Here is a 27,472-nt window from a genome sequence, read left to right as displayed (position 1 = left end):
TGTTATAAAGGATCAAAAAGAAGTGGAGGGACTCCTTTAGGTTAAAGGAGACTAAAGAGACAGGAGATGTCTATAAGCAGTGAGTGGCCCTTGTCCGAATCCTGGAAGGTGATTCAGAAAGAAATCAGGAAGGATATTTAGGAGTACAGCTGAGGTACGTGGGGCAAAGCACTGGTGACTCTAGGCTAAGGGGAAATAGGTGTTCACCCCACTGTCCTTTCAACTTTTCTATAGGTTTGAAATTTTCAGAATCTAAAATATAGGCGAGAGAGTAAAGTGAAGCCCCAGGTACAGCTGACTGGCTGCCTGCTGGTCTGGGTGGGGGCTGGGCAGCAACAGCTTCATCTTCCTGTTTCAGAAAATGTACACCCCAAAGTATAAAGTCTCAATACAGAATAGATTCAGGATTAAAATAAATTTTTTTTAAAAATTTTTGTTTATTTATTTATTTATGGCTGCATTGGGTCTTTGTTTCTGTGCAAGGGCTTTCTCTAGTTGCGGCAAGTGGGGGCCACTCTTCATCGCGGTGCGCGGGCCTCTCACTATCGTGGCCTCTCTTGTGGAGCACAGGCTCCAGACGCGCAGGCTCAGTAATTGTGGCTCATGGGCCTAGTTGCTCCGCGGCATGTGGGATCTTCCCAGACCAGGGCTCGAACCCGTGTCCCCTGCATTGGCAGGCAGATTCTCAACCACTGCGCCACCAGGGAAGTCCTTAAAATAAATTTTTAAAACCCATAGTAGTGTAACTTATTATTCACTTAACTGGGTAGTGGTTGAGGAGGTATGTACACACGGCAGACATTTAAGACATTTAAGTTTCTGCTTTTATAAAAGGCATAGGTCCTTTTTTTCCCCCAAAGGCAATAGTTTCTTTATTTATGTTTGCGTTGGGTCTTCGTTGCTGTGCATGGGCTTTCTCTAGTTGCGGTGAGCGAGGGCTTCTCTTCGTTGCGGTGCGCGGGCTTCTTATTGCAGTGGCTTCTCTTGTTGCGGAGCACAGGCTCTAGGCACGTGGGCTTCAATAGTTGTGGCACACGGGCTCCGTAGTGCAGGCTCAGTAGTTGTGGCGCACGGGCTTAGTTGTTCCGCGGCACGTGGGATCTTCCCAGACCAGGGCTTGAACCCGTGTCTCCTGCATTGGCAGGCAGATCCTTAACCATTGCGCCACCAGGGAAGCTCCCAAGGCACAGGTCCTTTTAAAACCCCTTTATGCCTTTCCCTAAAACTCTTCTGCAATTTATCATTCTCTTTCTCCTCTTATCAGAATTCCAACTAATTTAAAAACTTTTTAAAATGGCTCTTTAAAACTCCCCTGCCTTCCACCCAAACTCTCCCCCATTATCTACCCCAGTCTTTTTTTAATGAGATAAAAGCAATGATTACCCTAATCTCCAACTTGAAAACTGTGCACTTAAAGGGAAAAAAAAGAAAAGTGTGACCCTTTAAGTAAAAGGAAGAAAGCTCAGTAGATGGGAAATGTGCTCAAGTGAAAAGATGTTGGGATAGAATTTCTGTGTCTCAAGCTTCAAAACCCAGGGAGGAGAACAATGAGGCAGCCTGCGTGTCCAGAGCAGCCCTGAGAGACCTGGTTGGCAGTCACCTTGGGCGCGCCAGACACTGGGAACCCACCACTCCAGCCCCCCCTGCAGCAGTCTTCAGGCAGCACAACCAGATGTTACATTTTCTCTGCTTAATTTTGGTAAAACTCCATGACCTCTTTCTCAAATTAAAAAGGCAATGCTATTTTTTTAAACCACAGGAGCTATCTTTAGTGAACCCTTCTAAGGATTTCATTAATTCATAGCCAGCCAACCAGGACTTTTCCCACAGTCTCCCACAAAAAAGCCCGGGAAGTCACTGATTGCTTGGCTGGATCTGAATATGAGCAGAGGTAAGATCAGAAATATCTAGTTCCTCCCACAGGGAGGCAAGGGATGAAAATCAAAGCTGGGCAAAAACTCATTACCACAGCTGGCCGGCAAACCCACAGCCCTGGAAAGGCGGCAAAGAGCATCTTTGATTCTGGACGGACCCTCTAGTGATTTCAGAAAATGAAAGGCATTCACAACCAGAGGGGACCGAAAGAAAATGAGACCCGTACCTCTGTTAGAAAGACCAAGCTGTCAAACCACCTAAGGGCTGCTGCCAGGGAGTGAGAGTCATTTCATTCACTTTGTTTCCTAAAGTCCAAAACCAAGATGCTTAGTTAGTGCTTAGCAGTCATTTTTTACATTTTTTTCATCCACAGTGCAGCGCAACCTGGACAGTCCAAACATCCCCTCTTCAAGCAACCAACACTTTGCAAACTGTGATTCCCATCCAGTACCAGCCCTACTCACTGCCTCTCTCATTCCCTGGGAATCTGTCCTGCAGCCTAGCAGTTGGCCAGTATGAGGACACATTGCCAATAAACTGTGGTGTGAATGAAGGCGAGCATATTTTCATGCTACTCTCAGCACCTAATGCCACATGATGCACCAATGTTAAGAAAACATAAGTAAAACCAACTATACTTCAATAAAAATAAAATTTTTTTAAAAATAGAACATAGGTAACTATAGAACTTCAGAGGAAACTGTCGTTACAATTGCTCGCCTTACATGTCACCTCCTCAGAGAGGCCACCGAGCTCACCCGCTCTCATCACCCCATTTTAATTTCCTTCAGAGCACTTAGTCACACATAGGGAGAACCTACTATGTGCTGCCACTGATCTCCTGGTGCAGCAGGGAATGAAGCAGATCAAGGACCTGCCCTCAGGGAGCTGATAGTGCAGTGAAGGAGAGGGACAGACAGACAAGAAAACACTCTTGTGTGTTTCATGGTAAAAAATTTTGTGGAGAAAACTCAAGTGAAGAAAAGAGGTGAGCGAGACAGCAGCGGTTGCTATTTTAAATAGAGCAGGTCTGGTAGTTTGTTATCCTATTTGTCTCCCTTACTACAATCTAAGCTCCAGAAACCAGGCCACACACATAGAAAATGCCAAATACTCACTGAATGAAGGAATGGCTGCTGAGGGTCTCTCCTATCAAGCCATTCATCTGCTGGAGAAACCTTCCAAGTCTCACCATCCGTGACAAGTACATGCAGGCAAAACTCAAGGCACCCCTTTATCTAGTCCCAGCCTCCATCTTCAGCCTTCTTGTTTCCACTGCCTCCAATGAGCCACCCTCCTCCAGCTTTATCCATATCTTTCTTTTTGTTTTTTTCCTTTCCTTTTTTTTTTTGGCCGCGCCTTGCAGCTTGCAGGATCTCAGTTCCCCAGCCAGGGATGGAAACCGGGCCCCACAGTGGAAGTGCCGAGTCCTAACCACTGGACCGCCAGGGAATTCCCACCCACATCTTTCTTTCTGCCCAAACTGTCCCCACCTCCTGGCTCCACTCACCAGAGGCCCCACTCAAAAGTCCCCCCGGTGAGGCCAGTCTTCTTCAGCCATCTGATCCCTCCCTCTAAGCCTCCTCTGAACCGTCCAAATTAAGTGTCTTCTTCATAAGCAAATCAAGATTCCCCTTCTTCACTGCATCATTGAAAAAGACTGAATGCATCCCACTAAATCTGGAGGCATGATGGGACGAGTCTGACTTTACTAAATGTAGGCTTCCTGGCAAAGGTGAAATTCACACAGGGAGCCTAGGGGGCTTTGTGGAGAAGCCTCCCAGGGAAAGGCGGGCCTCCTCCAAAGCAGGGGAAACTGAGGCAGAGCAAGTAGCCAGAGTTACTGGGAACCAACTGAGACGTGGGCTAAAAAGCCAGAGTTCCAAAGGTGGGCGTCCAGCAGCACCTCAGACATTTGCTCCTCATTACCCTGCTTCTCACACTGGCAAGTGCAGAAGATGCAATGTTCTGGGATGAGGAGCGGCAGGAACCGTGGTTCATGCTACTCTGGGAGGAGTGGACAAGGCAGAGCGAGGACGGGGAGTTCCCTGTAGCATGGAGTCCTTCCTGCATCTCGCTGTCTCTGAGCCCCCATGCCTCTGTCTCGCAGCCCCGCCTGGATAGGAAGCCACTGCAGACAGGGGCCTGGTCCTACTCCGCTTTGTGTTTTCCCAGAAAACGTAACTACAGTTTAACCACGGCCTGACACAGTAGCTGCTCTTGCCTCCTCACACCAAATAAGTCTTTGTGAACTTCAGATATCGAGCAGTTACAACAAATTGTAACCATGCGAGGGCCTGGGCCCCACCCAGAGCAAATGTGCCCCCTCCAGAGGATGGAGGCGATAAGCTGTCACTCAACAGGGACCATGCTCAGGCTGACTGCTCCTGCATTTGGTCCGGACTGCATTGCATTTTCCTCAGATAAAAGGGGAAGAAACCCTTTTCAGGAGAAGAGAAACCAGAAATCACCTGGACAGAATAAAATCACAGAGAACCATATGGCGCATCTCAGGAAAATGTACCTCTTCTTTACAAGGAAACCCTCCCTCTATCCCCATCAGCCCTCCCACTGGCAAGTAAAACAGTCCAGCTCAGAACAGAAGTCTGGGGCCACAGCCAGCATTTTTTAAAGGGTTACCATTCATTGGGGGGAAAATCTACAAAACTGACAAAACAGAACACTTGGAAAAACTCCTAGTTTTTAAGGGAATAAAGGACTTTCAAAATCTAAAAAAGTTATAGTTAAAGCCTAATCCCTTATGATTTCAAAAGGATTCATTTGAAGTATTCATTTAATGTGTGAAAGGTAAATATCCATCTGAACATTTTAATTAATGTTATCAATTTCCATTCTCTTTTCAAAGTCACTGCTTCAATTTTATAGGCATTTCTGATAAGTTCAAGCAAGCCCCCCTACAATGTAGTAATTTTAATGAAAAGCCTCATGGTTAATGTCTATTAGATCAGGTTTGGAATAAAGAAACATACAATAAAATTATAATTTATTGAACTTCCCACAATACCTGCCATCTGTCCTGCCGTTTCAACTTTTAATGTACCAGCCTTATGCAAATTAAGACATTAGGTTTACTGTAAAACAAATTCTTCTTAAAAGTGCGTAGTAAAGGTAGTTTGCATTTACCCTATTAAATCACACAATTTACAGGCCAACTTCCGTTTTAGAAGAGAATTACATGTGTGTTCACATCACATCTTTATTTTGTCATCCATCCAGTGATTTGTTGAGGACAGCTGGTACCTATTAAGTCCCCCCTTTAAATGTTGTAGCCTTAATTAGCTACATCCACCTTCCCCCAACATTTCCAAACAAGGAACCAAAGAAAAGGAAAGCTGTTTTTATCATGGATGGTTTGAACAATGGAGTTGCAAATGTTAAAATAATAATCTTGGGCTTCCCTGGTGGTGCAGTGGTTAAGAATCCACCTTCCAGCGCAGGGGACACGGGTTCGAGCCCTGGTCAGGGAAGATCCCACATGCCGCGGAGCAACTAAGCCCCTGCACCACAACTACTGAGCCTGCGCTCTAGAGCCCGCGAGCCACAACTACTGAAGCCTGCGTGCTTAGAGCCCGTGCTCCTCAACAAGAGAAGCCACCGCAACGAGAAGCCCGCGCACCCCAACGAAGAGTAGCCCCCGCTCGCCGCAACTAGAGAAAGCCCGCGTGCAGCAACAAAGACCCAACGCAGCCAAAAATATATATATATATAATAAATTAATTAAAAAAAAATAATAGTCTTCATTAGAGACTAACTAGTTATTCCATTTTTAGGTCCCTTCAGAAGAAACAGGGTACAGATGGAGTTTAAATGTCAGTCTTTGTTACTCAGGTAATTTTTCAATTGTTCAATTTTTAGTTTCATGCCTCATGTTAATAATTAAACCATTCCCAGATACTGCTCGGGAAAGCAGGAGGGACAGTCTTCCCAGATATATTCTTGGTATTATTTAAGCTGTAAACGTTTTACTTGGGCTTCTGAACACGTGAGAACAAGCAGACAGGATCTGCAAGCAGAGAATAAGCCAAGTATGGTTTTCTATGAATAGACACCATGCTCTTCCCAGACACTGAAGAGTTCCCAACTCACACAATGAGAAATTCAGTTGATCAAATCGCTTTAACCTGCCGTATGTAGATGAAACGCACACTAATTTGGTTACAATTTAGGCTTCCCTTCTCAAAAAAAACCAAAATGCATTCAGGGCTTTAAGTGTGAATGACATCAACAGGCTAAATTCTGAGCAAGATAAGGAGCCATGTCAACGAATCCCGCTTAGATTGGGTTTCTTCTTAGAGACCTGCTCCAGCTTTAATCTGCAGTAAGACTATCTGTTTCAGTAGGATGTGATCACTCCTGGGCTTGTGTCTTTTCAATCAGCCGGTGGCCCTGCCGGGTTGAGAGTGGCAGAGAGGAAGTGGCCTGTGGTTAAACAGAGGAAATACCAAGGCATTTTAATAGAGCAAATAGTCTACTTCCCACAGGGAAGAGCTTCAAAGGCCCCAGGCCCTGGAGGAGACAATGTGTTACGGGGCCATCAGTCACCTAATCGTGTGTCAGGCCCATTCAGAATATCCTGGCGGCCAAGACAAACACTGCCCAGGAGGACATTGCCTCCCACCAGCCAGGCAAGTTGGGCTGCCTGGAGATAGGGCCTGTGGCACCAACACAGACAGGTCCCTTGGGCTTGCTGAGGGCAGAAGAACCTCCAAATTTGGGGGAGATGTGAAACGTAAATGGTCTTGGCTGCCGGAGTAGGGTGGCAGGAGAGAGGTCTGCTCCAGAGGCGCTGTCCCCCACTCTAGCCTGTCAAGTTCTGGGGATACCTAAGCCCCTGCCTCAGCCCATTCTCTTACAAATTGAGGGTGGGGGACCCAAGCTTCCAGAAGCCTAAAAACCCATCCATCGGGGCAGACACAAGAGGCAGCAAGGAATGAGAGGAACAATTAATTGTTGACTGGGTGGCCCCAGCAGCAGCAGACATCTGCCGGGGCAGATGAAAAGTATGTGAAAAGTTCAGGGGCTGATGAGGGAAAGACAGTTTGAAAACTTTTTTAAAAGGAAAAAAAAAAAACACACACACACACACACATTTTAGGCCAAATGAAGCATGAAAAATACTCAAATTAAAATAAAGACTTAAAAAAGCATTAGCTGTTCTTGCCTTTGTAAGGAAGCCATCTGTAAAGTTTGAATGGCTGAGGATATGATTTGGATCCTACCCTACTCTTTCCTGAGACTGTTTTCCAGACAGGCCCAGCTGTTCTGGGGAGGAACCCAGTGGAAGCGTCAGGTCCGCTTCACCCCCAGCCTCCTCTTTAACCCCAAGCCAGAGACACCCACCCAAAACGACTGGCTCCCCAGGTCCTCCTTCAGCCAGCCTCACCCCTGCCATTTTCCAGAGCTCGGACAAAGTCTCCACTTTACATTCGCAAAGTCCAATGAAGTAATTTCAAGTCAAGCTCTGATTTTAAATGTTTAGAATGTGGCTTCACGCCTCCTTCTTGTGATCACAGAAGCCCTGTCTCCTAAAGCAATGATTCTCACCATTGAGAGCATCACAGGAGCTTGTTAAAATGTCAGTTCCTGGGCCCCATCTCACTCCCATTCTGGTCCCATTGGCCTTGAATCTGCATTTTAACGAGCTCCCGAGGCAATCCCAATACTGGAAGCCCCTGGACTTCACCATGAGAAGTCATGTTTGGAAGGAAATGGTGCCTCAGTCGGAACTTAGTTGCTGGTCTCATTCACCCAGCTGTATCCCCGAGTTAAGAACTAGCACAATGCCCCAGGCACTGCAGGGGCTCCGGGTCCATTGGCTGGATGGGGGAGGGGAGAGAAGGGAGGGCTGCTCAAGAAAGATGGACCCCGGCCAAAGGATTCCCAAATTAACATAGCAAAACAGTCTGGAAGAAAGCATCACACTTCTTATAAAAATGTTTCTCTAAAAATGTGTCAACCAGGGCTGACTCATTTTTAACCAAGAATTCTGTAAAAGACACAAGAGCATGTGTAACATGGACAACACGGCCACAGGACAGGCAGACCAGATGCAGGCTTGAGAGCCACGAGCTGCAAGTGAATGAAAACACATCCAATTCAGAATTAAATAAACATGGCTGGGCCCGCAGCCAAGGAGAGTTCTTGGATTGGACTTTTATCAGGAACCTAAATTTTAATCAGCTGGAACTTCTTCTTTTCCAAGTACCACCCTATTCCTTCCTACCTTTAGAGATGAAGTATTTGCCTTAAATGGGAAACTTGCACTTCATTGTAAAGACGATGCCAGCATTCTGGCTTCCTGAATTCCTGAAGGAACAGACTTTGGTGGGGGAAGGGGGGGGGGGAGAGTGGAAATTGTGTTTGAGGGATAATAGACCAGGGAAGGTGTACCCCATCTAGGTAAGAAGGCAAGAAATGTTCCCTCCTTCTCCACTGCAGGAAAAGCCACTAAATAAAAACCTGTGGGAATAGATTCCTAATTTCTTGTTCCATAAATAGGCTTCTCAAACAACCAGCAAAGCAAGAGGAGGGGAAAAAAGCTCAGTGCAAGTGACCAACATAAAGTTACCCATCACAAACAAAACCATTCCACTTCCAAGAAGCAAGCAGTTAAGACTCAGTGTAAATGAGGATGCTAGCCCCTCTGGAAGTTTTACAACTTGTTACTTCTTTGTGAAAACTGTATTTATTACTCAAAGAGCAACTTTACCTGGCAAGAGCCCTAAGAGACTTTTAAAAAAAAAAAAACACTAGTCGAGGAAGTGAGCCCACAATTCATTTCTAAAACACTGCGCTGTGTTCAAGATGGTATCGGCCCCTTAATTGCCCCGCTAATAATGGGGAGGTTGTGAAATCTGACCACTTAGACCAGGCTGGCTCCTCTGAGAGCAGCCCCGAAGGGAGGGTTACAGCTGCTGAGGGTTAGCTGGCTCCAGTCACCTTGCAAGTCCTGGGAAAATACACATTCCTGCAGGGGCAAGAGTTCCTGGAACAACCTCCCCCTGGAGAGCCAGGGGGTCAATCGCTCAGCTCCTCTCCAGCACCCAGATCCTGCCCCTCCTGAGGGCTCACTTCTCTACCCCGCTGTGCCTCCACCTTCTCAAGTTCTGTGTGACGTAGACCCACAGGAAGCCCTCTCTTGCTTGCATCACACATCACCGACCCTTATATGTTAACATAGCCCCAAGTAGACTGTAAGCAACCTCAGAACTGAGACTAAGTACTATGGGCTGAACACCCACTAACTGGTAGGGGACTCGGACATGAATCAAATACCCAAGTAACTGTACACCAGTACTTACTGGGCAGCCCTCTGACAGAGCAACTTCCGTAAAATCTTACCTAGGGAGGTAGGGGCAGAGGAGGCTTCCTGCAGGAAGTGATGCTGGAGCTGAGAGGGGAGGCTGAGAGGTAAAGAGAAGGAACACAGGCGGGAGCAGCATGTACAAAAGCCCACTGCGGAGAAGACACTGGAGCTCACTGCTCTGATCGTGACCCCTCCCCCACCCCCCTGCTTAAAATCTATCACTTCATACAGGATTTAGCAGGAAGGCTGCAGGGTCTAATTGGGTTCAGCCAAGATTTACAGGGCTCCAGGCTCTGAGCTCACCAACATGAGGTTAAGCGCCTGGCTAAAGAAACTAGTCTGCAGACGCAGATGTGAACAAATACTGACGATGTAGTCTGGTGAGAACCAAAGGCAAGGACCTGCAGGAGAAGGCGAAGCAAGGGGAATGGCATTCAGAGGGCTTCCTTGAGGAGGCATCACCTGAGCTGAGTCTTAGGCCAAGCAGGGGGTTCTCAGGGGAGGAAAAGCTATCGCAGGAGCAGGGAAAAAGCATGCCTCGGCAGCATGAAGGGCACAGGAGTTAGGGAGCAGGGTGGGAGGGCCAGGGGCTGAAGTTGGAAAGGTGAGTGTAAGGCAGGTGGAGAAGCTGGGTCAGGGAAAGCTGGTGGCTCCATCAGATGCATCAAAAGGCCAGTCCAGGAGGGAAGGAGCCACGCATCAGGTTGGGAAGAGCCTAGAATCCAGGAGATGGCCCTGAGGCTTCCATGCTCATTCAAAAAGTAGGTGAAGATGACCCCAAGGCAAGGACTGTGAGGCCAAGGTAGGAGCTGTTGAGAAGGTCACCCCCAGCATGAATGTGAAGCCACTGGGATGAGGGCCACCATTAATCCTGTGGGTGTGCAGGTTTAGGGGCGAACACATTCCCACAGAGAGCACAAAACCGCCAGCTTGGCTCCTCTGGGGCCCGGCTATACCCACAGCATTAAAACTTCACAAGGTCTGTGCACTGACACGTGAAGCCACCTGGGCAATTGCAGAAAAACAGCAAATTGGGCTGATCCACCTAGGCCGTCTTATGAAAGTTCAGAATAAAATATCTGTGATGCTGTTATTCAAAAGCCAACACAGCAGTTTAGATCCAGAAAATTTAGGATTGGTAAGTCAACATGGGAAAGGCTTAAGGAAAACTTTTTGATCTAAAAACTGAGGAAAACTTGGTATCTATGAAAAAAAAACAACAACAACAAGAATAGTGGTATTTTTACTAAAATGGGACAGTAAGAAAATGTGATGTTTTACTCAAATCGGAAGGTTACATTCACTATGGGGTTGGTGAGAGGGTGGGTTATAGCTGTCTATAGCACAGCTATTGGGTTTGAAGACATTTCAGCTACTTGGTTCATACCTCATTTTCTGCACTGTGTTTCTCTGAATGCGGGGCAAGTGAGCTGGAGGCACCAGCCTGTGCCCCTAAAGGGGTGTCAGGTTCTAGGCCTCGACTGCTTGAGGTCGTTCAGAGCACCCCACAAGAGGTGGGTGGACGTTGTTCGAAGAGAACTACCCCATACCCATCCCTCAGAGCAGCAGTGCCAGGGCAACTAGGAAATCCCATTTACTCCTGTTTTCCAGGTGAAGAAATTGAGGCTCATGGCTGCCCAGGAGAAGAGCCAAGGTCATGTTCCACGGCTGCCTGAGTGCAAAGCCGGTGTCCCCTCCACGAGGCTGAAGGCCATGAGTGCCCTGACACCAGGCTGGCCCTGGCTTGGGTGGGAGGGGTGCTGGGCAGATGGACGCAGTCTCCAGGTCCTCCGGCCGCCCAAGCCCAGGAGCCCTGATAGAAACTCGGGACGGCAGCGTCCCCGCGCACACCCCCCTCCCCATGTCCCACCGCCCAGATGGCATCGAAGAAGCGCTGGGTTAGGGGCAGAGGGCTCCAAGCACAGGACAAAGTCGGTGCACCCCTCCAGTCTCGTCTCGGGCACCTGCCCGAGGGGACAAGCTCATTCCTCCCTTTGGCCACGAAAAATATCCTCAACTCAAGCTGGATGGCGGTGGAGGTGGGGGCGGTTATCCGTGAGACCGTTCGAAGGGCTGGATGCGGGAGCAAAATCTACCAGCAAGTCAGGAGTCTGAGGTGGGGGTGAAAGTGGGGTAAGACGGCCCGGCCCAGAAGGAACAAAGCGGCTCCGAAAGGCGGGGGGGCGCACCCCTCCTCAGCACTCAGGGTCCCCCGCCTGGCAATCCCGGGCTTATTGCAGAGCTGTGGACCGGAGGTCCGGAAGAAGACCCCCACTCCCGTTCCAAAGCGCCCCCCACGCGAACAGCTCGGAGGATCCCAGCCCGGGGCCCTGTGCCCTGAGGGGGAGGAGGTCCCGGGCCTGGAACAAAGGGTGGGGCGCCCCCCTCCTGCCACACGCCGGGCGCCCCTCTCGCCCGCCCTCCTGGAGCCGGACCCCGGCCGGTGGCCGCGCCTCATTAGCAACACAAAGCCGGGGTCGGGCGGCCTCTTTCAACCCAGCCGAGGCAGGCAGACGAGCGCCCCGGGAGGGAGGCAGGAGGGCGGGAGCAGCGGGATCCCAGCCCCACCGCGCACTCTGCGGAGAGCAGGCAAGTCGACGCGGGCGCCACTGCCCGCGAGCACCTGTGCCCCCGCGCTTTAGGGGACAGCGAGAAACTCGCTGTCCTCTCCTTACCCTCCAGCCACAGGTGTCGGCGCCCCGCGTTCTGCTGGAGCCGCCTGCGGCCACTGCCAGCTGGGAGCCGTTGAGGCAGGCGTTGACTGTGAAGAAGACAGAGCAGAGCTGCAGCCACGGGGCCATGGCCGTGCGCTCACCCAGCCCGGCCCTACTCTGCTGCCCGGCCGCCTGCCGCTGGCCAGCCCGGAGTGGGCGGTGGCGCTGGCGGCCGCGGCAGAGCTGGCGGCACCACCGAGCATGCGCTGCGAGCCCTCGCCCCGCCCCTTCTCTCCGGGGCCCGCCCCTAGCCTCGACCCTCCGGTTTTGGCCCCGCCCCCAAGTCTGGCCCTTCCTCCTGGCCCCGCCCCGACCTCTAAGCCACGCCCCCACAGCCCATCTCCGAGTAACTTTGAGAAGCCTGCAGCTGCAGTTTTTTCCCCTCACCTGAGAGGTCTTTTTTTTTTTAAATCCAGGGATTTTTCCACGTAATGCCTGCTCCCTGCAAAACTCGGGAAAACAAACCAAAAGAAAAATGATAATAATAGTTAAAATAATAATTTACAAGCGCCTACTATTTGCCAGTCCTCTTCTTGAATCCTCTCAAACACACCTGAAAGTGTCAGTAGTATTGTTATCCCAGTTTTCAGCGCAGAAAAGCTAGGGTAATGTGGTGGTTAGAGAAATCCTGGCTGGGACCTCGGACAAATGACTAGCTCTCTCCCCGTTATTGTTCCCTCCCCCTATAAACTGGAATAACAGAGCAAGTGTCTTAGTCTGGGGAGGATTCTATTGGTTAACACATAACAAGCATTCAACAAGTGCTACAATCTACTGTTAACTGACTTGCATAAAGTCACAGAGCTGGTACCTGCCAGATCTGAGATTCAAATTCAGATTGGCAAAAACAATACTCTTAACCACTACACTTGTCAAACTTACTCTTGTGAAGTGGGTAGTACCTCTGTTTGGAAAAGGAAGCTGAGGCTGGGAGAAGTGAAGTAGCCAAGATCATCCAACTTCGCCACAAGCTCCTTCCCCCTTTGACTTGTCTCTGTGCTCTTGAATCCCACCTCTTCACCTTTCTCCATTGTCTTATCCCTTATCTATGCCACCACCTCCTCCTCCACAACAGCTTCCAAAGGGCTTTTCTTGCTTGCACTTTTGTCCCAAATACAATGCATTTCTCCACCTTGGATCCAGAGTGATCTCCAAAAAGGTGTCAGAGCACTGCCTTCTCCTGATTAACAATCTTCTGCAGTAGCTTTTATTCAATGGCCTTTAGAATAAAATCTGCACTGACCTCCTCCTCTCCCATGTTATCTCTTCCTACTCTGACTTCACTACTTGGCTCCAGCTACACTGATCTCCCCGCTCAACCTCAGCTTGGTTTTCTTGTCTCAGTCAACCTTGAAGACTCTCACCTTTGCCAGTCCAACAAGGCAGCCTCCTCTACATGACTCTCTCCTTCCAGGGCCTAGAATTCCCCTCCCTCTCCTGTCTGCCTGGCCTACATGAGGTGATAGACAGCTCAGCTGCTACTAACACTGAGTTCCTGTATTTTCCACTGTGGCTCCACACACCCTACCCATACCTTGTACTTAAACTCTCTGCAGAGGCAGAAGTGGCCCAAGCTTAGCAAGCTACCCTTGTGGAGACAGTAATGCTAGCAGAAGTCCTGGTGATTGGCTTCGGAACCAGGGAGCAGAGCCAGCTTCCCTTGAACTACAGAAGCTGGAAGTGGGAGACAGTGGTTACCCAAACCTGTCCTCCCTTTCTTGCTGCCAGAGAAAGGGAGGACGGGTTCCCCAAACAACAACTGGTGGTCCAGGGGGTAAGACTCCGCACTCCCAAAGCAGGGGGCCTGGGGTTCAATCCCTGGTCTGGGAACTAGATCCCGCCTGCATGCCGCAACTAAGAGCCCACATGCCGTGACTAAAAGATCCCGCACGCCACAACAAAGATCCCACGTGCCACAACTAAGACCTGGCGCAGCCAAAATAATAAATAAATACATAAATAAATAAATATATATTTTTTTAATCCACCAGAAGACCCAGGTGCTGAGATTTCCTGTTCATGTGCACCACTGGACAGGAAATGTTTTATTTTTCATCTCATCACCAGGATATTCAGGAATTCAGCCAAACCAAGCATCACTGCTTTGGTCATCCAGAAGAATCAGGATCCACAGAGGGCTGCCTCCGGGGTAACCTTCTCTGAATAGACCTCACGCGGTACGTTGCTCCTGTGGGGAAGCTGTAGACTCAATGCTCTGCTTCCTTCCAGACCTCTGCCCATCCTCCCTGACTCCCCTCTGGGTCATTCCCAACCCCCACAGCAGGGAGCTGGGGATGTCAGGGGTTTGGCCACGAATGTCAGGAGTGCCAGGGGCTGAAATGAGACCAGGACCACATGGGTGTTGGTGAAGAACCTGGGAAACCAGGAGACTACCTGCTCCTTAGGCTCTTTAATCTCTATGACATTCCAGCCTAGACATGTGCCATAATTTATTAACCAATCCCCTGCTGAGGGACTTCTATTATAATCAGGGATTCAAAAATATCCTCACACATTTATCTTGATACACTTATTCAGCTGTTTTCTTAAGATACATTCCTAGAATCAGAACCGCTGGATTATGCACATTTAAAATTGCCAAATTGCTCAACATCTCATTGCAGTCTTAATGGGCTTCTCTGGTTGCTAATGAGGTGGACCATGCTCTCAGGTATTTAGAGGCCATGTGCATTTCTTCCTTTCTTCTGGAGTTGGACCCCAGAAAAGGATCAGTATTTAGAGCTTATGATAGAGGGAGAGCCTTAAGGAGGGTACTGGGGAGGGGAGAGCGTTTCTTCTTGAGTTTCACTCACGTCACCAATCACCATGTGATTGAGTGACTGGGGAAGGCAGAGCAAAGGCTCCTACATCCTTTCCAGTCTCCACACCCACCGACTTTTGAGTTCCCTCCTGCCCACAGCTCGCTGCCCAGTCCGGCAATTGACAGCCTCTGAAAACATGCTACAGAATTTAGAGAGCGCTCCAACTTTTCTACAGGAGTACAGAGGACACAAGAAAGAAAATGTCTAAGTGCCTACTCTACAACATGGTTAGAATGACATCCCTCAAGACCAAGGACTGAGAGGCCCTTCTGTTTGCCTTCTAGGGAGGCCACAAGCATGCATGTGGCGGGCAGGGGGGGGGGTTGTGGGAGGGAGGGTTGGGGTGGGAGAACCACATACATCAAAGGGAAAAATTTGGTCAGGAAATAGAGGCAATAAATTGGCATTTGGCAACATCCTCCCCATTCTGGTCTTCTTCATTAATTCTTTTCCTCTCATCCCCTCTTTTTATTGTGACCCTTCAGAATATTTGTGAGGCTGCAGGAAGTGAACCTCTGTACTAGAAACTGAGATAAAATGAGGAGGCCAGGCTCCCACAAGGCCTCCATGGTCTATCCTTCCTCTAGGCCACAGCAGAGCCCAGCTTTGTAGGTGCCCAGAGGATGAAGCCCTCCCCAAATACAACACGTAGTCTCACCCACCACAGCTAGGGCTGTCTGTGGCCCAGTCACAATTTAAGCCACCCCTCATCATCCTTATCTGGTTCACCTCTCTGCCACCAGTACCCTGCACTCTGCCTGACACACATCAGTGGGCAAGAAACTGTTGCTGCCTCCATCCCTGGTTGGAATGAAGCTGGGGATTAAACAGATTAAATCACCTTAAGCCGTTGATGAAATGCAAGTATATTTCCCCAATTTACCTAGAACCTACGCAGATAAGAAAAAAATCCTTAACACGAGGATTGGATTTTGTTAGGAGTCAAATTATCCCCTGAAACATAAGAAAAGATAAAGTGATCGTGGAAACATTTTGTATCCTGAATCATTTTCAGCTGAGAAGAACTAAAAACAATTTTAATGAACGGTGGTTAGAAGCCGTGGGCCAAAATTCTAATTTATTTTTGGTATTGCGATGTACACGTATTATGCACTAATCAAGACATTAAAGGTAAAGTGTGTCCTCCACCCCATCTCCCAGCAGGCCGAGCGTGCAAGTTTCCCTGGGCTTTGGGGAGAGCTGATACCCTCCTGAGAGCCCCGCCGATGTCAGTTCGGCCCCGGGCAGTCTTGGCTCGAACCGGGTAGTTGTCATCATCTCCACTTCACAGATGGGGAAGCCAAGACTCAGCCAGGAGTTCCCAGACTCATCTGATCCCCCAAACTCTGCCTGGGGCGCTGGCCCGCATCCTTCCGGAGCCGGCCTTGGCGCCGCCCAGACTGCCCAGAGGCCCAGGGCGGGGGCGGGCGGAAGACCCGGGGCGGCCGACCCAACCCCGCGCCCCGAAACCCCCGGACACGCACCCCAAAGTGCCGCGGCCATTACACGGAGTTCACGCGTCCACTGCCACTTCCCGTTTCTTTTGAAGCGCGGGGAGCTCATTCTCCACTGTAGCCGCCAGAGGACGCGAGTGGTCCAGGTTGGAGACGCCCAAACAATCCCGGACTGCGCCGCCGCGAGGACACAACGCTTTAAGCCATAGCCCAGATGCAGGAGCAAAATGCTCGCTGTTACCCAGAGCTGGTGCTAAGTTTGCGTGGAAGTAGAGTTCAGGAGGCGGTAAGAAAACAAGGTTAAATATGGGCTTTCAGTAACAGTGTAGCTTTGGGCAATTCAGTTAACCTCTCTGGATGTCACTTTTCTTAATGGCCACACAGGAATGACATGGATGCAGACCTCAGTGGGTTTTTGTAAATCTGAAGTAAGCAAATGGCTATGAGTTGTAAACCAGGACTTCATGGAGGCAGGCCCAGGGGCAGCTGGAATCCAGACAGTAGCCAGGGGAGGTGGCCTCCTCTTGTCTCCTTCCGGAGCTCACACCCTGGTTTGGATATGCACTAGACTGGAAGGCTATGGCATAACCTGTTTACCATTCATTCATTCATTCATTCAACGAGTGCTCATAGAGTCCCTGCACCATATCAGGCATTACACCAGAAGCTGGGGACCAGTGTGAACAACACGGACACTTTCCACAACAAGACACTGTGCCAGTTGTCATAGAACCTACAAGCAAACATTCCATGGGGGACACTGGCATTACTCAAATAACCACATGACCAGGGGATAATTACAAGTAGATGGGTTGTGTCTAAAGAAGTGATGCCTGGACTTTCCTGGTGGTCCAGTGGTTAAGAATCCGTGCTTCTACTGCAGGGGGCATGGGTTCGATCCCTGGTGGGGGAAGTTCCGCATGCCACACAGTGCGGCCAAAAAAAAAAAAAGACCGAAAGATAAAGAAAGAAAGAAAGAAGTGAGTCCTGAGCTGAGGTTCCAAGTATAAGAGTTACCTGGGCAAAGGTGAGGGGAGCAGAGAGAGGAAGAGTATTCTGAGTAGAGGGAACAGCACAGGCAAAGGCCCTGGGGCAGCAGGGAAGGTGGCGTCTTCAAGGAACCAAAAGAGGCCAGTATGGTTGGAGAGCAGGGAGGTGTGGAAAAATGACCGGCAGTGGTAGGCAGACGGAACTTTACGCCCTATTTTGAACCTAAGAGTACCCAGCAGCTTCTGAAGGGTTTAAGGGCAATGGCAGGGCTGTATTTTGAAAAGGTCCTGGTACCCCAAGTGCTGAGCACAGGGTACTACCTGGCATGTAGTCAGCATTTGACACATACTTGTTGAATGAATGAATAACCAGGATCATTGCTGAAATTCTGGGATTTAATGTCTTGAATGCAAAAATAATTTAAAAGCCTGGAAAAACATCCAGCCCTACTAAAGCTCCAAATCATACAAATAAAATAAAATTCATAAAATTTTCTTGTTGTTTTTTAAGGTTATTTCTACTGTAAACTCTTTTATTATTTTTAATAAGACTACTTTGTAGAACAATTTTAGATTTACAGAAAAATTGAGAAGATAGTACAGAGAGTTCCAATATATCCTGCCCCTAGTTTCCTTTATTATTAACAAATTACATTAGTATGGTACATTTGTAACTAATAATGAACCAATATTGATAAATTATCATAAATGAAAGTCCATACTTCATTCAGATTTCCTTAGTTTTTACCTATGCCCCTCTTCTCTTCCAGCAACCCATCCAGGATACCACATAACATTTAGTTGCCACGTCTCTGGGTCCTCTTGACTGTGACAGTTTCTCACACTTCCTTGTATCTGATGATCTTGACAATTCTGAAGACCATTGGTTAGGTATTCAATATTTTGTAGAATGCCCCTCTATTGGGATTTGCCTGATGTTTTTCTCATGATTAGAATGAATATTATTAATTTTTACCTTAATCGAAATTATACATGTACAAAGTTTAAAAAGGCTTACTAGTACTAACAGATGTATAATGGAAAAGCAGTCCTCTGAACTGTCCCTTATGACTCTCACTCCCCAGAGCACCCTCCTTCAACAATTTTAGCTGTTTTCTGGCATTTGCTGCCATATTTCTAAGTCCTATGCTGATCTTGCCTTTCTTGACTGACCAGTTTGGACACTGGCTCCTAATTTCCTGCTCTTTATGACACATGCGAATTGTGCTCTCTTTAAATTCCCTTCCTCTAGCCCCCCACTGAGGTTTGTGCTGGATGTCTTCCCTCAGCCCTTCCAGGCCCACTCTGACCCGTACAGGCCACATCAATGGGCTCTCTAACTCTCGGGCTTCTGGGTGGGTTAGGACACTGCAGGGCACAGGCAGGCAGCTGGAGGGGGGAGGGAGAGTGAGCAGAGATGCCCATGCCCTCAGTTACCTCTGTTAGGTTGCTGCATCCTTGGCTCCACTCTCAGCACCCTCTCCATTTAGTTCTCTCCTGTTTCTGACAACTGCTCCTCCACTTTGCCTTCTCAGGTGTGGTGGGGCGGGAGTGATGGCCTTCGCTTGTAGTTTCTTTTCACTGCTCAAGCAATCTCTGAAATTCTCCTCAAATTACCCCATTTTAAAGTTGTTTCTCGTTGGGATCCTGACTGATATATTACAATTTTGGTTAAGTCAATATTCAGTGTTTATATTATTATGACCATATGAAACATTATTCACCTTTAAGGCAAATAGTGTTTGACGATGGAATTTCCTTTCTTGGTACAACTATTTTGGGGTTTTGTGTGTGTGTGTGTGTGTACTTAGTATATACCTTTTTAAGAAAATTTTTTTTTTAATTTATTTTTATTTATTTATTATTATTTTTTTTTGGCTGTGTTGGGTCTTCGTTTCTGTGCGAGGGCTTTCTCTAGTTGCGGCGAGCGGGGGCCACTCTTCATCGCGGTGCGCGGGCCTCTCACTGTCGCGGCCCCTCCTGTTGCGGAGCACAGGTTCCAGACGCGCAGGCTCAGTAGTTGTGGCTCACGGGCCTAGTTGCTCCGCGAGATGTGGGATCTTCCCAGACCAGGGCTCGAACCCGTGTCCCCTGCATTGGCAGGCAGATTCTCAACCACTGCGCCACCAGGGAAGCCCAGTATATACCTTTTTAAAAGACTTTTGCTTTGTGTTATGCCCTCCTTGTTAAATCTTCCCACACAGCTTTCCACAAGGGCAGCGGCATGAGCTTTTCTCCCAGTTCCATTTTATACCAGGAGCATCCTCCCCTGGAGTCCCCGTGTTCCTGCCCCAGTCAGGCTTGGGTGTTCTCTAGGTCTGCTGCCCAGCTGTCATTCCCTTCCTTCTCTCTTGTGCTGGAATCCTAGGTTATGTTTCTTTCTGGGTTTTCTCACTCATTTTGGTGGCACATACCTTTCATTAGCTTCTTGAGAAAAGGTGTGGAGGTAAATTTCGTGAGACCTCACATGTCTAGAAAACATCTTCATTAAACATCACGGTTGATTAATAATTTGATTGGGTATTGAATTTTGTGTTGAAAGTAATTTTCCACTGGACTGTTGAAGGCATGGCTCCTCTGTCTTTCAGCTCTTGAGATTGAGGTTTAGAAATCCGATCACATTTTTTATTCCTGGTCCTTTGAAAGTCAGTCAGTCTCTCTGTCTCTGTCTCTCTCTCTCTTAGCTTTTAAGCCGCTCTTTTTATCCCTGTTGTCATGAAGATTCACAGGGATGAGTCTCTTCATTCATTGTGCCCCTTGACTTCTGGGAAATTCTTCTGAGTATTTTATTTTATTTTTAATTTTTATTTATTTATTTTTTTGGCTGAGCCACACGGCTTGCAGTATCTTAGTTCCCCGACCAGGGATTGAACCTGGGCCATGGCAGTGAAAGCACTCAGTCCTAACCACTGGGCCACCAGGGAATTCCCTTCTGAGTATTTCTTTGATATCTTCCTCCTTTCCTTTCCCTCTGCTTACTCTCTTTTTGGAAATCCTAAGTTGGTTGATAGGTATGCTGAGTTTATCTTCCAATTTTCTTTTCTTTTCGTTTCTTTTCTTTTTTAATTTGGCTGGGCAGTGCGGCTTTCGGGATCTTAGTTCCCCAACCAGGGATCGAACCTGGGTCCCCAGCAGTGAAAGTGCCGAGTCCTAACCACTGGACTGCCAGGGAATTCCCTATCCTCCAATTTTCTTATTATCAACTATTTCCCATCTCCTAGTCACTTTATTCCATGCTTTTGAACATTTCTTCAACTAGATCTTCAAACTCTAATTAATTTTTATTTCAATTATTATATTTTTTAATATCCTATAGCAGCTCTTTCTTATTTAGTGATTGTCCCTTTTTCAGAATATCCTGTTCTTGCTCAAAGAAAGTAATTTCTTCTCTTGTCTCGCTGAGGAATAGTTTTTTTGAAGTTTTCTTCAGTTTCCTCCAAATGCCTTTTTAAAGTTTGTATGAACTTTTCAAATGCAATCAGCTTTTCCTGGCTCCTCTAAAATCATTCTTAAGGAAATGGACATGCTATGTTGGCAGGTTAGGATTTAAACTGGGCCATCAGCATCCAAAAACAAAGATCCCAGACAGGTCACACCCGTCAGGAGAAAAGAGGCCCCACTGAGACACTCAAATGAAACATGGTCAATACACAACCTGGAGCAACCATGCCAACTCTTAGTCATTTTTTGGGGGGGGGCGGGGGGTCTCACAGGTACACTTGTTCATGCACAAGGGCAGTGGGACTGCTGCAAGTCAACACGATGTCCCACATTCCCTCAACACAGCCAGACCAATGTCTTGTGCAAGGAAAGCTGGTTAATGATTACCATGAGCAGGTGCAGGACTGGAAGCTTTCAAGGTTTTGCTTCTTTTATCAGCACTCCTGAATTTATAAATGATGAAGCCCATCAATCCTATTCCTACCCAAATCTTCTGGTAAACTTGGGTATAGTAGGGCTTCATGGGGATCCAAACTTTTTTTTTTTTAATAGTTTAAAATTTATTTATTTATTTATTTATTTTTGGCTGTGTTGGGTCTTCGTTTCTGTGCGAGGGCTTTCTCTAGTTGCGGCGAGCGGGGGCCACTCTTCATCGCAGTGCGCGGGCCTCTCACTATCGCGGCCTCTCTTGTTGCGGAGCACAGGCTCCAGACGTGCAGGCTCAGTAGTTGTGGCTCACAGGCCTAGTTGCTCCGCGGGATGTGGGATCTTCCAGGACCAGGGCTCGAACCCGTGTCCCCTGCATTGGCAGGCGGATTCTCAACCACTGCGCCACCAGGGAAGCCCCGCAAACATTTTCAATAAGGCTTTGAAGCATCCTGGTGCAGGACCAAGCTCAGGCAGCCCCAACCCACTCTGACGACTCTGAAAGGTCACTGAGCGCGCAGGCACCCTTAACCCATTTTATTTCTCCAATTATAGTACCTACAATTTTTAGCTCTCCATTCACTTTCTTCCACCAGATTTGTTGGGGTTTTTTTTTGGTTGTTTTCTCCAGTACCATCTTGAACCTAAATGATATGGCTTGTGACATATACGAATGCATAATCACAATAATTGGCATTTACGTAATCAACTGTTTATTTAGCAAGCATCTATTGAGTGCGTGCTGTATGCCAGGCACTATGTAAGGCACTGGAAAAAAACATGCTCAAGGCCTTGAGGTCCCTGCTCTCCAGGAACTTACTGTCCAGGGCAGTGGCTCAAGCTTAGCAGAGCCCACTAAGCCTGGGAGCAGCCACTGCAGTTCCTTATCAGATTAAGGATCTGAAGTTCAGGGAGGCTCCCTGGTTGGCCCAGTGACATGCAGCTATTTGGAGACAATGCTGCATCATGAACCTAAATCTTCCTCTTTCACATTTTGTTCCAAAGCCTGGGGGTATAAAGAGAAGCTGGAGAAAATAAAATGCAAAAGAAGGGTTCAGAAGAGACAGGAAGCTGTGCTAGAGTTCTTCAGAGAAACAGAACCAAGAGGATACACACACACACACACACACACACACACACACACGTGTGTGTGTGTGTGTGTATATATATGGAGAGAGAGAGGAAGAGAGGGAGGGGGAGAGAGATTGATTGATATACTGCAGGAATTGGCTAACAAGGTTATGGAGGCTGAGAAGTCCCACATCCTGCCCTTTGCAAGCTGGAAAACCAGGAAAGCTGGTGATGTTATTGAGCCCAAGTCTGAAGGCCAGAGAATCGAGGCTGTGTAAGTCCCAATCTGAATCTGAAAGCCTGGGAACCAGGAGAGCCCTTGCCAGAGCACAGGAGCTGTGTCCTCAGCTCAGGCAGAGAGAGAATTCACCCTTCCTTACCTTCCTGTTCTATCTGGACCCTGAACAGGTTGGCTGATGCCCATAAGCCCTGAGGAGGGCTATCTGAGGGTCTCAATTCACCAGTTCCAATGCTGATCTCTTCTGGAAACACCCTCACTGACACAACCAGCTATCTGGGCCTCCCTTAGTCCTGTCAAGTTGACACATGAAATAAGCCCTACCCGCTGCTGCCCCTCGCGGCTCCCCCACCTCATTTACATTTTAGCAGGGACCAGCTCAGGGCAAGTAGCCAGGAACTGGGGCTTCAAGGCACCTAGGGAAACAGGAGAGAAGAGGAGGAAGAGACACACTGTGCACCTTTTACAGTTGTTGGGAGCATCTTCTCTACTCCTCTGGAGTTAATCTTAGTGGAGGAAAATCCTCACGGCTGAATAACTTGCTCACCTAGAAGCAGTGGCGGCCACCCTGTGTGTGAGAGTCTTATCCGGTGTGCCCTCCGTGGCATGGGAGGCCCAACCAGCGCCCCCTCGGTTGTGAAAAAACACAATGAGCCCTAATTCTGGTCTCTCTCCCAACCTAAGGCCCTGGAGCAGGAAATTCTACAGCAAAAGTTCACTAGAGATGGAGCAAGGAAGTGACAGATTGCAAAAACAGCAACAGAGCAAGGCGTTGAGCCAAGTTCATGAGCAAGAGAAGTCAGCTTCACACCAGCAACAAAAACAAAAATGCACAGAGCTCCGGGAGGGCCCGCATGCGCCCTCCTGGCCAGGCCGCTTCCCCCTCCCATGTGAGCCGTCCTGAGGATGCAGGTGAGACAGCTGCTGGCACCCCTGCCCCGGCAGGTGGAATCTACTGCAGGTTAGGATAGGCTGGGTTTGGGGGGAAGAGGAGTGTGGGGTAGAATGGTTCACCATCCCTTCTCTGGAGAGGTCAGATGATGACTTCCACAGGCCTTCCCTAGTGTATGTGTGTATATGTATATATATGGAAACTTAAAATAATTTCTTTCTTTGTTGCTGGCTGCTGTTATGTAATGTCTCACAGTGTTTCCCTGGGACTCTCCAGGCGGTCTCATTTACTGCCTTAGTTGTGCTTCCAGCTTTGTTCATGACTTCCAAACTGCTTTCCATAAAATTGAGCCATATATACACTGGCTACTCTTGACATAATTTGTACATTTAAAAGTATGCATATATTGTCGAAGGCCCATGTTGAGAATGGTGTGCAACGCCATAGACTGGATTCCTTTTTTAAAAACTGGCAACATTTCAAGTGCATTTTTTTAAAAAATATTTTATTTATTTATTTATTTGGCTGCGTTGGGTCTTAGTTGCAGCATGTGGGATCTTTAGTTTCGGCATGCGGGATCTAGTTCCCTGACCAGGGATGGAACTCAGGCCCCCCGCACTGGGAGTGTGGAGTCTTACCCACTGGACCACCAGGGAAGGCCTTGTCCCTTCTCTTAAAAAATAAATTTTTAAATTTTAAAAAAGTTTTAGATTTACATAAAAATTGAGAAGATAGTACAGAGTTCCCATATACCTCACACCCAGTTTCCCCTTTTTTAACATCATATATTAGTATGATACATTTGCCACCATGAATGAACCAATATCGGTACATTATTATTAACTAAAGCTCGTACTTTATTCAGATTTCTTTTGTTTTTATCTAATGTCACTTTTCTGTTCAAGGATCCCATCTAAACATCACATTACCTTTCATCTAGTTTCCTGTCTTTCTTAGACTCCTCTTGGCTGTGATAGTTTCTCAGACTTTCACCTTCTCATTTTTATTTTATATACAAGTTGCTGAAGTTAACTTTACAGTTTAGTCTTTTTTTTTTTTGGCCGGAAATGCAGTCAACCACTGGACTGCCAGGGAATTCCCCAGTTTAGTCTTTAAGTAACATAATATTCAGTGGGACTGTGACTGAATTAAAAGAGTAATTAACATAGCCAGCAATGGATACAGTAACTGTTGGGACTGTGTGTGTCTTCATTTTGGAGAGAGCATGAAGCCTTCTTCATTTCTTTTCTTATTTCTTTTTCTTGGCTGTGTGGTATGGCATGTGGGATCTTAGTTCCCCGACCAGGGATGGAACCCGTGTCCCCCCAGTGGAAGCACAGAATCTTAAACCACTGGACCGCCAGGGAAGTCCCGCTTCTTCATTTCTAAGATAAAAAGCTATATCTTGTTAGGTGGAATTATAGAGAGGTTTTGTTGTATGAGAGTTCAAATGTGTGTAAAAAGGAGCATATGAAAGGTGAGTAGACAAAGAGGTGGACTCTGCCAGATATCAATTGACTGACCCTCAAATCTAAAATTCATTCTTCATGACCTGATATGCAGGAATGGAGCTGGTTCCGTTATTTTCTTTGGTCAGCTGGCACCATGTTAAACTTTGCCAGTAGAGGGTGACAGAGAGATGCTGCAGGAGGAGAAGGAAGGCCTGGTCTGGTGTGTTCCTTCTGGCAGGCTCCTACAGTGTGGGCTGCTTTTCCTATCACTCAGCTCCTGCAGCATAGATGGCTTTTCCAGCTCCTGCTGTGCAGACAGTACCAGACTCCCCAGTACCAGATTCTAGCAGCTGGGCTCCTGCGGTGCATAGCAGCCAGGAGCTCTATGGCCCAGCAGTCTCCCCTGGCACCCCTTTTGGGCAGTTTCATAGCAGAATGCCTCCAGGGAGACACCTCCCCAGGAACAGTTTTCCTGGCACCATAATGGATGGATTTCTGGAAAGTTCTGACCACACAGCACCCACCATCAGTGAGACATAGCCGTGCCCTCTCCAACAGGTCTGGATCTCGGCTCTGGGAGGGGGGCTTTTCCTTGGGTTGTCTTTCTCAGCCCTAGGCAGTGGCTGCTCCTGTTACAGGCTCTTCCTGTATTCTTTAGAGTTCTTTCTACTTCTTAGTAGCCAATTCCTCATTTCTCCAGGCTCTTGTTATAGTTAATAATACTTTACATTAAACTTTCCTTGTTCAAATTTCTGTGTGGTTTCTGTCTCCTAACTGGACCCAGACTAGTGTGCACATATAATAGTTTCAGAATTGCTAACTCATTCCCTTGTGAGAGCCACAGAGAGAAACAAATTTAGTAACTAAGCTATGATCTTTCTGTATAGTCCTTTTCAACTTTAGTCTTATAGTAGCCAGTCAAAATATTGTTTTCCAGAGTTACTTATGTTAGGTCTTTTCTTCCCTACCTCCTCCTGTGTGGTTACATTATTTATTTGTAATACATTTATTTATATATTTATTTATTTTTGGCTGTGTTGGGTCTTCGTTTCTGTGCAAGGGCTTTCTCCAGTTGCGGCAAGCGGGGCCACTCTTCATCGTGGTGCGCGGGCCTCACTATCATGGCCTCTCTTGTTGCGGAGCACAGGCTCCAGACGCGCAGGCTCAGTAGTTGTGGCTCACAGGCCTAGTTGCTCCGCGGCATGTGGGATCTTCCCAGACCAGGGCTCGAACCTGTATCCCCTGCATCGGCAGGCAGATTCTCAACCACTGCGCCACCAGGGAAGCCCTTGTAATATATTTAGATTCCTTACTGCTGGTGTTCTGTTTGGGGTTCTCTTCTCATCCTGGTTGATTTGAATGATTTATTTATTCTGGGGGTATATGAACAATTAACCTGGTTCCATAAAAGTGTACAGGTATACTCTGAGAAGTGTTGTGGTTCCATCTACCTGCTCCCATTCCCTCCTTCTTTCCATCCCATTCCCATCCACCCACCTTCTATAAGTATCCAGTCTTTTTAGATTCTGGTTTAACGTTCCTGGAATTATTTTGCCATTTGATAGATGGGGGCCTATAGATGAGTCTCAAGCCTTCCTAGAGGGCAAAGACTTAGTGTCATATTCCTCCTGTCCTTGCTTTGTTTGAAGGCTAAGGTGAGCCCATCCCAAAGCTCAATAAAAAGAAATATTTGCTGAAGCTGACCACTGAAGGTCATGTTGGAGGGCAAATTGGTCATTTCTATTAAAATGTATGAATTTCTAATTTCTACCACATTGCCATTCTACTTCCCAATATTTAACCTTGGGGGAAAAAATCACATTTGTGCACAGGTAGATGTGTTTTGTTTCTATAACATTATTTTTAATGGTAGAAAACCAAACCAAAAACAACTGTAATATCTACCAATAGAGACTTGGCTAAAAACATACAATGGGGATAGCCAACCTCGCACAGTATACAATGCAATGAGTTTGTTTGTTTTAACAAGGTAGAGCTATAAGGAACTTAGAAAAAGCTCTAAGACATATTGATGAGGGAGGGGAGGAGCTAAATAGAAAAAGATAAATATGTTAGAATACCATTTATGAAAACCAACAAATAAATAAAACAATACCACATATTTTATGTGGGTACATATATATGTGTAAAAATCCATAAGAAAAAGGTTTGGAAGCATGTATATCAAACTGAAAACGTGATTTCATTTGGCAGGGGCTGGGGTGGAGGAGACTGGAGATTTGGGGACAGGATTTCAAAAGAAACTTTGATCTGTATTGTGTTCACTTTGTCAATATTAATGTGTTCGTGTGTTATTTGTATAATTAAAAACAAACAAATAGGGACTTCCCTGGTGGCGCAGTGGTTAAGAATCTGCCTGCCAATTCCGGGGACAGGGGTTCGAGCCCTGGTCCGGGAAGATCCCAATGCCGCGGAGCAACTAAGCCTGTGCGCCACAACTACTGAGCCTGCGCTCTAGAGCCCGTGCTCCGCAACAAGAGAAGCCACCGCAATGAGAAGCCACCACAATGAGAAGCCCGCGCACAGCAACGAAGACCCAACGCAGCCAAAAATAAATAAATAAAATAAATACATTTTAAAAACAAACAAACAAATAAACAAAACGCTGACTACGTTAACTAAATCTCAAAACCCTTGAAAAGGGACTACAACCTATCGTGGAAACAGGGGACACAGTCAGTCAATATCTGCCCTCCTATAGAAAATTCTGGAAAATGACAAGGAGCCCCTACCTCTCTCTCTCCCATAAAA

The 27,472-nt window shown here is 47.4% G+C and overlaps 1 protein-coding gene across 3 annotated transcripts in view; it reads right to left on the bottom strand.

Moving 5' to 3' along the window:
• IL17RD (interleukin 17 receptor D) overlaps nucleotides 1–12,115 on the bottom strand; it is a 67,622-nt gene extending 55,507 nt beyond the window's left edge. For all 3 annotated transcript variants that reach the window (XM_082344758.1, XM_082344759.1, XM_082344760.1), the window contains exon 1: nucleotides 11,878–12,115. In XM_082344758.1, coding sequence (XP_082200884.1) covers nucleotides 11,878–12,003 — 126 coding nt within the window. In that variant the 5' untranslated portion in view covers nucleotides 12,004–12,115. The remainder of the gene's footprint in view (nucleotides 1–11,877) is intronic.
• Between the last annotated feature and the right edge of the window lie 15,357 nt (nucleotides 12,116–27,472).

The sequence above is a fragment of the Balaenoptera borealis genome (genome assembly GCF_965194805.1).
Source record: "Balaenoptera borealis genome assembly, chromosome: 12".
Taxonomy (NCBI): domain Eukaryota; kingdom Metazoa; phylum Chordata; class Mammalia; order Artiodactyla; family Balaenopteridae; genus Balaenoptera; species Balaenoptera borealis.
The sequence above is the reverse complement of the archived record's forward strand: the minus strand, read 5'-3'. Positions and strand labels throughout refer to the sequence as shown.